General features: G+C 41.5%; 1 protein-coding gene across 5 annotated transcripts in view; it reads right to left on the bottom strand.

The window, feature by feature from the left end:
- Positions 1-63: 63 nt before the first annotated feature.
- Positions 64-11,947, bottom strand: part of RTN4 (reticulon 4) — a 50,749-nt gene continuing 38,865 nt past the window's right edge. For all 5 annotated transcript variants that reach the window (XM_063327891.1, XM_063327892.1, XM_063327893.1 and 2 more), the window contains 5 exons: positions 11,463-11,601; positions 4,675-4,744; positions 3,990-4,036; positions 2,671-2,729; positions 64-2,213 (listed from right to left, as the gene is read on the bottom strand). In XM_063327891.1, coding sequence (XP_063183961.1) covers positions 2,171-2,213; positions 2,671-2,729; positions 3,990-4,036; positions 4,675-4,744; positions 11,463-11,601 — 358 coding nt within the window. In that variant the 3' untranslated portion in view covers positions 64-2,170. The remainder of the gene's footprint in view (positions 2,214-2,670; positions 2,730-3,989; positions 4,037-4,674; positions 4,745-11,462; positions 11,602-11,947) is intronic.

The following is an 11,947-nucleotide window of genomic DNA, read 5'->3' as shown; positions in this document are numbered from 1 at the left end:
CCATTTAAAGGGGTGGATCAATGTACATTTAACACACAAAAGTGCTTCAGCAACCTCAAAGAATCACCTTTTTTTAAAATTGAATTTATTAATGCCTTATATTACTATACAGAAGATCAGTTTGTCAGATACACAGTAGAAGTCCCTATGCAGTCTTGTTTTTAAAGAAACCTTCTTGATCAAGTAATGTAATCATGTTAGGTGGTGATGTCAGTAAGCACCTTCTTTGCCTACGTTGTAAAAATGTTTGCCTTCCTTTCACATTGATTGTATCCCAAATAAATCCAGTTGCGTGTCAGAATGCATTAATAAATGGTGATGTGAAAAATACCTTAAAGCAATAGTGTCTGTCAGGAAAACACTTAAAATTTGTATGTTTATATGGTTTGGCTTTATGTATAAAATATTCAGAAGTAATGATGTATTATACTGTAAACTAAAATATTAGTGCATGAATTTATTTTTCAATGGTCAAGACACCATTAATTTAAAATCTGTGTCTCAAATAAATTTCGATACAAGTTTTCAATGTCCAGCTCTTAAATCAGATGCAACATTTTGATCTGAAAAGATTACTGGGACTTGCTTTCCAGTTCCCTTCAAACTGGAATATGGCATCATACATTATCGTCTCAAAAATAAACCCAAGGATCTTCACTTCTGTTTAGCAGAATCTAAAATTTCATCTGTCACTATTTTCAACAACCAACTCACAACGCTTAAGTGGCATCTGACACCGCCACCCCCATGTCGCTGAGCTGTCGGCGCAGCTGGCGGTGGTAACAACAGGGCCTTCAGTACTCAGCACAGAGGCCTCCTCACTGCAGGCAAGAATCTGCGCTACAAGAAGTACGCGTGGAACTGAGCATCACCGGCTGACACAGCTATATGGGACATCAAATCTGTAACTGGAACTGAACAAACTGCTTCGCACTGCACATACGGAAATAAAAGGTATTACAAAAAATCCATCTACTCACATTGCTATATGTTTGACAAACTATTTCCACCACCATGTACAATGGATATTTAATCACAATGAACTTAAACAAAATAAACACAAATATATTAAACTTGCCTAAAGAAAGCAGAATACCGATATTATTTTATGTCTATAAGCTTTATTGATACTTGGGGGTTTTGGGGTTTTTTTTGCTTTTTTGTTGGTGTTTGGTTTTTTGGGGTTTTTTTTTGTTTGTTTTTTTTACATTTCACAATGCATTCCACAGACTTAGTTCAATACAGCTTAAACTGCAAGTGTATAAGTTTTCATTTATCATTTCTTGCATAACAAGGTGTTAAGTTTCCAAACAACATTTGCAGCATTCGATATTCGGTCCACAGATTATCAGAGTTTGAGAGACTGTAAAATTACTTGCTCAAAATCAACTACTGTACATTTGTGCAACGAAGTGTATGCTATAATTTAACATATGTGGAGGGTCCTTTGTTCATTTCTCTTTTGTTTTTTTGTTGTTCTTTTTCTAAACAGATGCTAGTGTTTGCAGAGACGTTTTAGTTTTTCAAGCTTGTATGCTATGGAGCCTAGTCCAGAAATCAGTCAATTCTCTGACGTATGAAGCACTGTGGAGCAGCTGAAAGATCTAAGCTTTGTGAAACACACACACACATACATATATATATATATAGGCAATTGATAAAACAATAAAATCACGATACAGCTATACTCATACCAAAAAGGCAAGATTTTTCAAAACTTGCTAAAATGGTATATTCTTCTAAAACATCTCATTTTAGAATATCTGCATCAATCTACACAGACCATACACAGTGCACAAACTGGGAAGTGTTATCCTCCGCTCCACCTGCACTACCTCTTCTGGAACGCAGCAGGGACTACCTCTGATGAAGCAAAATGTACAGCTTTCTCAGATCTTTTGTATTAGACAGTGCTGCACACAGGATAAAGAAAGATGATTAGTTTTAGATCCATACATAGCAGCTTACAATACTTAAGATGATGAAACACATGGCAGTCAAAACAGTTATTTTTCCTCAAACACTGCGTTGCTAGAAAATAAAGATCTGTAAATTGCACTGCAATGTCAAGGCTTTTGCTATTCCCTGACCCTCCCCATGTAAATCCAAATGAGTATTTTTTTTCCCCCTTAAAAGATGAACTTCCTATCGATAAGTTGCTTCAGGCTTTTTACTCGGTTTTGCGCTTCAACCCAGGGATCTTTGCTTGGATCCTACAAGGGAACAGGAGAGGAAAAAGAACAGCATTTGAGTAACAAACAAAAAAAAAAGGAGGTGTAAACATAGTCTTAAAAACAGCACCATGTGAAGATAATTACCACAGCAACACAGAACTATTACACTCAGAGATCAATGAAACTGCTAAATTCTTCTTTATTCACCCCTCAACTGCAACTGCTGAGGGCCTCATGTTTCACTAATGGTTTTCTGGTTTACACAGATTTCCGTTAGAAATAATATAGGATTAACTTAACAGCAGCATCAGCAAGAAAGGAGCCAATTTCATAACCATGCCAAATTTAAACAAAGGACTTTTTTCTTCCAGGACTAGTACATGTAATGCATTTATTATATACAGGTGTACCCCACATACCAAGAACTGTAAGCATTATTTATAAAGTGAAATAAATTAAAAAAAAAAAAACAAAACCAAAAAAAACCCCAACTCACTTGGCCATCGCATCTTTGACATTCTTGTTTACGAGTCCCAGATAATGGTCAATTTGGGCCTGAAATTGAAGGTGACAGACGTTACAGACCAGCTCTTACACACAGTTGCTTTGCTGCCAGAGAGGTGTGCTTTACCTGAAAGACCACTGACAGAAGGGGCTCAAATGCATTTACTTTCCCAGTTTGATACCAGGGCTCCCGTGGGTTCAGCCACAGCGCATGCTAGTGCTTGCCTCCGGGAACACACACAATGACAGGGAACAGCGGGTTAAGTACCCAAGTAAATTCATCCCTGGCTTCCGCACATTCTGTCAAACCACTCCCTAGTGTTTCCCCCTGCCTCTCCTCAAGGCCGCCCCAGTGCCAGGGTGCACAACCCGAGCCCTCGGCGAGAGGCAGTCGGCTCCTCCGGGCACGGGGCAGAAGGAAAGCTGCTTAGGTGGGCCGGGCCTGTTAAACGGCTTACGCCTTCGGAGAGCAGCCTTCAGCTCATCAAGGGGATTGAGGAGCCCGGGCTAAGCCATGCAAATTGTCCATCATCTTTCCTCAGGGCTACAGGATTTCCTTTCACTGCACTGTGTTTTGTTCTTTCCTAGGAGCTCAGAGAAGGGCCCAAGAGGCTCTGCCATCTGCTCAGTGCCTTTCTTCCTCCCTTCCTAAGTCCCAGGCTGGCCTCCACGAGCGGGGTTGTTTTTGAAAGAGGAGAAGGAACTGCTAAGCCACAGCTAGCTTCCCCCCCTCCTGTGCTATGACCTCCTGAAGACAGTCCCTGCTCAAGCTTGGCTACAATTTAATCATATGCATTTTATTTTGGCTCCCTCTTACCTCTTTCTTTTACATTAGTCTCTCCACAGGAGCACCACTGGACTGTGCTGAGCATCCCCCACCTCTTGCTTTTGCCAGGGCTACAAATTCTACAGGGCTTCAGGACATGAATCCTGAGTATCAGGCTCCAAAGGGGTTTCTTCAGAAGTTGTTTTAAAAGTCCTTACATGAGGATTAATGCACCGTGCCTACTGCTGCTTTAGTCCTGACCAAATCTGGATCATAGGTCTCCGGGTCAATCGGGCCTTTTTTGCACCTGTTTGCTGGGGAAATCTTCTGACACTGCCACCAAAAAGGAGGGGAAAGCACATGCTAGACTTCAGAGTGGACTTGCTTCCCTTGGCCCTGGCCCTAACTCCTGGCTAAAGACCTATTTTTTTAAAGGCTTTAAAAATTTTAGAAGACTGAAATGAATTTTGGTGGTATTCGCTTGTAGTTTTGCTTCAACGGAGCTAGTTTTATGAAGCATTTAATGAATTGTATTAAACACTCACCTGATGTCTCTCATAAATAACAGGAACACTGAAGAGCGAAATCAAAGCTGGAAAAGAGCACATCAAAGGTATAAATATTGACAAAACGGATGGTGTTGAGGTAAAACAATGACTGGTTTTCACACCTTGACATTTCTTTCAAAACGGTACAAGAAAAGGCAATAGCTAAGCCACATACAAAAATTGATGGCTGGTAATTTAAACAATCCCTTTTAAGGAGAAGCTGGGCTGTTCTCCAGGTCTCATTAGCAGGGCAGTAAGTTTGGTCACAATTCATTTTTTTCACTGTGGGTTATGCAAATTCTTCAAAAAGGATGCTTAGGTTTCTGCCAGTGAAACAAACTATCTGCAGTGGGACATGGCCAGAGTCAATTTTGTACCTCCTCCAAAGCCACAATACAATGATAATATTCAAGAGAGGCTAACCCTGAAAGGGACATGCACAACAGAACATGCTTTTAAATGGTACAATGTCTGGGGAAACAGCAACCTCAAGGAATTCAACACTGCAATTCAAAATGATCCATTCTGCAGCGTTATCAACGTCCTAGAGAAGGACACACAACTATAACATCTTGATACACTCCCAAGAACACAGGAATAGCCTCACAGTACCAAACAGACTTCAGTGCTTTTCAAAGGTTATTTTATATGCCAGGTATTTAACACAATTTAAAACACTTACCCAGAATCAGTAATGTCAGACCATTAAACAAGGCACCAACATAAGTGAATACCCACATCAACACTGCAAACTAAAAAGGAAAAAAAAATAGCATGTCAGCCCACAGTCTATCTTACCAGAAGCAGTGGAAGAATTTCTCTAACCACACATACGGAACTAAAATGCCCCAAACTCCATCCTTGTACATCTCATGTATTTATAGGTAAGTGACAAGATGGCTGAAGGGTTCAGTAATAGGATACGTGGCCTCCTGTGTCCAGGTCATCAGGCTGAATTCATCCCAAGTCAGCAGCAACCAAAAGCTGTTAGTACTCGGTGGCTGCTCAACATCTAATACCAATGGGCAAACACAGCTCCTACCTCCCACCCTGCAAACAGATGGAACAAGACAGGCAAGTGAGAGCTTAAAGGGCTGGCACACGACACAGCACTCGGTGACACAGCCAGAAAGAAAGCAGGTCATTTTTTTGTGCGGCAGCCCAGCAGGCAACATACGAGGGCACACAGTCCAGGCCTGCAGCGCAATCGGCAGCACCAAGCTATCAAAACCACACTTCAGCTCCGCAAAGGTCTCAATGAACCCTCGGCTAGATGTAAGGGACAGACTGTAAACGCCCTGACGAGGGGCAGAAGGCCCTCCAAGCCTTCAATGGAATGCCTCAAACACTCACAAGGAAATAAATAATGCAGGCCTGGCCTTCAAAGAACTGATAAGGCTAACACTTCTGGCACCTGAAAGTGTGGGAGAACTGTCTTGTGAAGACAGGATAGTTCTGCCACTCGTGTGATAAGCTTGCTAGTTCTCAGTTCTTGAGGCCATTGTGTCCGAGAAGTGACCGTTGCTTCATTATCCACGAAATGCACACGAAAGCACACACCCCTGCCTATGCTAATGAAGATCATGCTAAACACGTATGACTATGTCACTCGTCTCTCCACCCGAATCATGCTACACATCACCTGGGAGAAGGGAGAAACCTGAGACGAGGCTGTCCTTGGCAAGGGGGGTGGACCATGCTAATTCAGCAAACATAAAAGGGGAAAATAAGTGCCCCTAGGAGGGGGGAAAAAGAAGAAACAATAGAAGAAGATTGTGCCTGGGAAGATTCTTCCCAAGAAAGAAGACCGTACCTGGGAAGATTTTTCCAAGAAAGAAGAAGATTATGCCTGGGAAGGTTCCCTGAGAAAGATGCTGGAACCAGGACCAGTGATCTCTCTCTGTCTTTTTCTCTGTCTTTTCCTTTCTCTATCCCTCAGTTTCTCTTTTCTGTTAGAATTGTTAAGTAACACAATGCATACCTCACCATTTGCCATAATTTGTTATATACCTCACCAGTTATCATGGACTTGTTAAGACCTATACTAACCATTTGGGGAAGCTAATAAATGTTTGTATATGGACCTTGAGATTTATCTCACCTTAGTCTGCGCCGTTGAGACTTTATGAATCTGAAGTCACTTACCCCGCCTCTTTACTGAGAGCGGGACGTGACACTAGACTAGGCAAAGGTTGCTGTCACATCAGGGGAAAAAAAACTAACTGGAAAGTAACATGGCAAGGTTGGCTTGACTAATTTTTTTCGTTTAAAAAAAAAAAAAAAAAAGGAGCTTTGGATACTAAGAAGCTGGCTCTAAGTCAGAGACAAATTCAGAAGCCAAGACGTCCTTCTGTTTTCAAACACCTAATCTGCCATAACGTCTGTCTTCGTATATCGGCCCCCAGCTTGTACCCAGATGCTGTTCCTCCTCCACCACTGCCCTGCTAACTGCACACGTACAGCTCCCCTGTCCTGTAGACGCTCCGCTCCACTTCACTAGCTTTACACAAAGATCTGCAGAAGTTCAAGCCCCTCAGCTTTCTGCCAGGTGGAGAGTGTCCCAAGCACACCTCTGACCTATAGTGGGGTGGGACGGGGTTGAAGGCTGCCAGCTCTATTTCTGTGTAGGATTCCTCCCCGAGGAAAATCAGCCAGTTTCTTCTAGTGTTGCACAGCCCATAAGGAACTGAGCAAAAGCCAGGATCTGGATGTCAGATATTCAGATATACGGATTTACCAGTGCTTCTTTCTTGCTAAGCACTGCATTATGCTTTGCATTGTGCAGTGCACACAGATGAGACCCCCAGCCCTTTAATCAACTAAGCACATCTGGTTATCTTCTGTGCAAGACACTGCAAAGCACTGAAGAGCTGGAAAGACACGGTGTGGAGGCTGCTGTTGCCATCGGAGAGGGAAGATCTGGGCACAGTTAACAACTGAAAGTGAAGCACTCCAATGAGCAGGAGATACACACACGGAAAAAATGGGTACAAACCACTGGAAAGAAAAAAAAAGCATGTCAAAGGACTGTGGGTGTGGGCAAGGATCTAGCCTGCAGCCAAGTTACTCAGAAGTTATGTACCCAAACATCCATTTTTAGCTTATCGTAAGAGGCAAAATATACAAACCAAACAAAATCAACAGGCAACAATAAGGTAAGGGCATGACAATCAATACAGGTTTAATCGCATGACCCCTGTAACAAAATAAAGTTTACTTCAAGAGCTTCGTTCACAGCCGATCCCATTCAAAATGTGGTAGGATTAGTTGCAAATGATGCAGTTCTTTATCTGTCATTTCTTTGTAGATGTGATGCAAGCAGCACTAGAGGCACAAAGTTAATCCTCAGACAAGGCTGCAATGTTACCATCAACAGCGTTCCCACTGAAGGATTTTGGCAGGTTTATCAAGAAAAATAAAGCAGATTTCTCTAAACTCCCTCATGATTCATTCAAACCTTCTGCTCTCCGCAATGCCCGGGTGAGCGCTGGCTGCCTGCCTCTGCACAGGACATTTTAACAGAGCAAATACTTTCTTGTCAGAGCAAGTCTGTAGCCGCAGCACATTCCCCTCCCCAGCGAAGAGAGGAAGTCAACAACTTTCACTATAGCAAAAAGCCCCCACGTTTGTGATAATTCAGAATGATTCTCTCGCAGGCTGTGCATTTGGTAAACTACACATGCTAGCTTCAAGCACACGCAGCAAAGCATCTTGACAGCTCTCCAAGATCTCCTCTGCGTGAACACCATTACTGAAGCTAACTAAGCACCGCCCTGGTCAGGTGAACATTCAGTAATACTGCTGAAGACTATGACCAAGTCAGAAAACATGAGTTTATGTAAGCAGAGGGGTAGCAATATGAATCAATCACAGAGTCCAACAGTTATCGCTACTATCCCATCTTACTTAGTGAGCACTGAATTTATAGCCCAAGAAAGGTCAAAATCCAGGAGTTAACATTTGACTGACACAGGTTTTGCTTCTCTGAAAGTCTGTCCAGAGCAGCATCAGGGTCCAACAATGAACTGCGTTGTGCGTGCAGTTTATAATCTACATACTGTGAGGGAGAGGGAACCACTGACCCCAGTGAAAGCACCCGCTCACTCTGCCCCATCAGGAAGGGACAGCTGTTTTGAAAGCTGGGGCTACTAAAGCAAATGAAGTTCAGCAAAAACCTCAGAGCCCCCCTCCCACAACACCTTCTCTCTTCACACACTTCTTCTGACAGTTAAAACAACACGCCCAGGAACAAGTGGAGCTGATCTCAATCCCACGTTTATGTATTGGTCTCCGGGGTTTCTTTTTCATTAGAAATGAGACAAACTCAGAGAAACTTACAAATGCAAAAAGGCTTACATGAAATACGTCCAAACATTTAAAGCTCTAAGACATAAAAAAAGCAGAAGGCGACCCAGGATTGACCTACACAGATAACATTGCTCTTTCCACACACTCAGGACAGAGGGAAAGCGCGGGGCCCAAGCTCAGCCTGAATGTTACAATGACAACCAGTAAAAACCCCAGTATATCTGACCGACCAAGTTGAGTTTTTGCCTACCTCATTCTGATGCTTAATGGCTCCCCAGTACCCAAAGCATACAGACATTTAATGGCAAATCCAGAAGTGTCCATATATCAGTTTCTTTACTATAAAATAGTTCAAATGCAGCAGAGAGCTCTGTTTCTCGAAACATCAGTTGAACAATGACAAATTGAAAGCAACTGTACCCCAGTGTCAGAACAGAGCAGCTGCCATTGCGCAGCTGGGGGTGAAGCACTAGATTGCTGGTTATCAGGACAAAGTGCAGTTTATCCTGGGACTCTCTGGCAAGGACTCCTCTGGAATTGCTCCTCAAGAGCTGTGAGGAACTTCTTGTGCTGCATAAACATTTAGAGTCCACTGTAAGACTTCCATGACTGAAGCATTGTTTAATAGGAAAGAAAAGAATTTTAACAAGACGGATTTTACAGCCAGAACTACTACACAAAATAAACTGACCTGCAGACATTTTCTACATTAAAGCTCTGTAACTTTAATTATACACAAACATGCTGTTTCCTACAGTGAAGATGTTTAAAGTACATAAGCCAAGATATTTTTATTTTTTTTAAAACCAGGGCCCTTGTATTACATAAGACCCCAGCATCTTAATGTTCTCCTCAAGCACTTCAAAATGAGTTACTTGTGCTTGTGAACTGTCCTGACGTTCACTGGTTACATATAAGGGTTGCTCCCAACTACCATAAATTAAGACTAATTAACCTACATAAAACCTTTTAAATGTCAAAAGAAGAGAGGGGAAATGAATTAGTTCAGCTGAATAAACATGTCTTTCCTATATACCATAGTAATTTAGAAGTTATTAAAGTGCCTCGAAGACATTCTGAATGGAATTAATTCTATTTCTAACATAATTCCTCTGAAAGGCCTAATTTTAAAACAGTGTTAACTGAAACAGCAGTTGGCTGTTCACTGCTTCCTTTTCCTTTACTGCAAGGGATTGTGATCTCTAAACAAATGGTGTAGAAATTCTTATAACTCATATGAAGGAACATATCACAAAGGGCTTAATTATTAAAAGAAATAAAGTGGCCTTGTGACTACAAGTTTTTCTGTGATGTTGTTTAATCAGATCCAAACACAACTTAATAACTTTTCTTTGAACACTGAAACTCAATGCCCTTAAAAAACACAACAAACAAAGAATACGTTCCCTTCCTTGCACACCAAGTTTAAGTTATCAAAATGCATTTCTAGCCACGTGACAGTCATTCTTTTGGTCAAGGCTGTGGCCTTGAGATGCTGCAGAGATGAACCCTAAGTACTTGGTCACTTAAGCACAAAGGCGAGACACAGCTTCCTACAGCCAAACGATGGGCAGCGGTGAAAGGATCTTGCCATCAAAATGCAGTCCCTGTGTGGAAATGCTTGCAAGGCACAGACGATAGCAGCCTTATTTAAGCTATTCTGCCGTAAACCCATGGCAGTAGTATCAATCATGTCCTCAAAAAACAACCAGAAAATAAGAATGCACAGCCACCTCATAAAACCACTTTTATTGCACAACCTTTTAGGAGCAGGAAGATTATTACACAAATCCCTGGGCTAATATCCCATCTCCTCTTTCCCTTCTGAGAAAATGAATCTTTACCACGAGCAGCAGACCCCAGGTACCAACCCGACAGCGTTATGATCTTTCCCTTCTCCAGAGGGAAAGGACTCTTACTGCAGGAGACTCGCACAACATCAGCCGCAATATTTCCAGCACACACTCTTCACTGTGTTTAAGTGGGAGCATAATGAGAAACTGGATCTAGAAACTCTGGGTAAGATCCGGAGATCTGCCTCTGATTTCTGTTCCACAAATATAACGACGACTTTTACAGCCTTCCTATTTTTCTCCAAGTTTCACTAGAAACCCCTTTCCCCAACGCCACAACAACTCAAAGGACTTTACAAAGAACTAAGTAAGGGATTTACTGGAGGACAAATGCAACTTTAGTTCAAGAAGATTAAGCAAACTGAAAAAGAAATGGACAACACGTTGTACTCAGTAAAAGAAACAATTGTTTGAAAAATTAAGAAAGACGATTAGCTTGAAAGAAGAGAATATAATTCTTACAGAACAAAACTGAAAGATTTTCAGCCAATTGTTTTTTTTTTTTAAATTATTATTCTTTTTTGTCAGTTTTGCTCTGTCACCTTCAATAGACCCCACTAAATACTACTTAGACATATTCAATGTATCTGTTAAGACAGTATTGCATGCTTGAGGTAGAGTAACTTGCAAAACCCATTTCAGTAATTTGCATCACTATGAGAAACAGCTATTCCCAGCCAAATCCAGGGACTGGAACAGGTGTCCACCTTCCCACTTTCCTAGTAAAACAAGGGCAGCAGCCAGTCCTTGCTCTCCCAGCAAAAATGCGTACGCAAGAACTCCTACTGTTTAAGGCAAGTAACTAACCGCTTGGTAGTCTCAGTACAGAAACAAACAGAAAACCAAACCAAAACCAGACTGTGCCCAAAACACAGATTTTTCAAGAGGGAGAGATACATGTTAGCGACAAATTTTGAACGCCCAATGTACTGTCTTCTTAAAAGATTTCTGCTGTTAAGCACCAGCAAGGAAGTGTAACAGCTGAACTGCACACAGCCCAGCCTGAGCTTATTTCAGTTTTTCATTATTTTTTATTATACTGTCAAAATACAGATAAAGTTATCCACTCTATTACTGCATGCAGCACTTTATGTTCAATTCAGTGTGGCTATCAGAAAGCTGTACTTCTTAAAAAACCAAAAAGGCTTAGGACTTCTAACAAGCAAACTAAAACTCATTATTTACTTATACAGAGCCAAAGATGCCATTGTTCATTCATCTTTATAAGGACTGGTGGGCTTTGCTAACCTAGGTCAACAAAGAATCTATTTACCCAAAGCTGCTGTATCTACAGGTGAAGCAGACTTACCTTCAGAGAATCAACTAAGTCGTCGACTAGGAAGAGACGTCTCAGCTCTTTAACTGTGCCATTAATGTGACCAAGCACAACATTACTGTATTTCTGAATAAGCTCTTCAGACACAGCTACATCAGACTCCAAGTAAGCCCTGCAAGAAAGGAGAGCTTATGAAACTTTACTTCAACAGTGCTGCCCAACAGTATCAACACACGTTATATGTTACATATACAATATCAACATACATCCTTCTTACGTTATCATAGAATGGTTTGGGTTGGAAGGGACCTTAAAGATCACCTAGTTCCAACCCCCCTGCCCTGGGCAGGGACAACAAAAAGAGAAAACCCTCACCAAATGAGGAATCCTAAAATGACAGAACAGAACTAATATAAATTATTCTTAGAAGGTAAAAGTGAACCTTAAAAAAAACTCCACAACGCCTTAGAAGAAAAAACTGTTTCTTTCTTACTGTGCTATGGCATTTACTAACCCAC

Source organism: Chroicocephalus ridibundus, chromosome 3 (genome assembly GCF_963924245.1).
Source record: "Chroicocephalus ridibundus chromosome 3, bChrRid1.1, whole genome shotgun sequence".
In the NCBI taxonomy this organism is placed as follows: Eukaryota; Metazoa; Chordata; class Aves; order Charadriiformes; family Laridae; genus Chroicocephalus; species Chroicocephalus ridibundus.
Note: the sequence above shows the minus strand (reverse complement) of the source record. Positions and strands in the feature narration are given on the sequence as shown.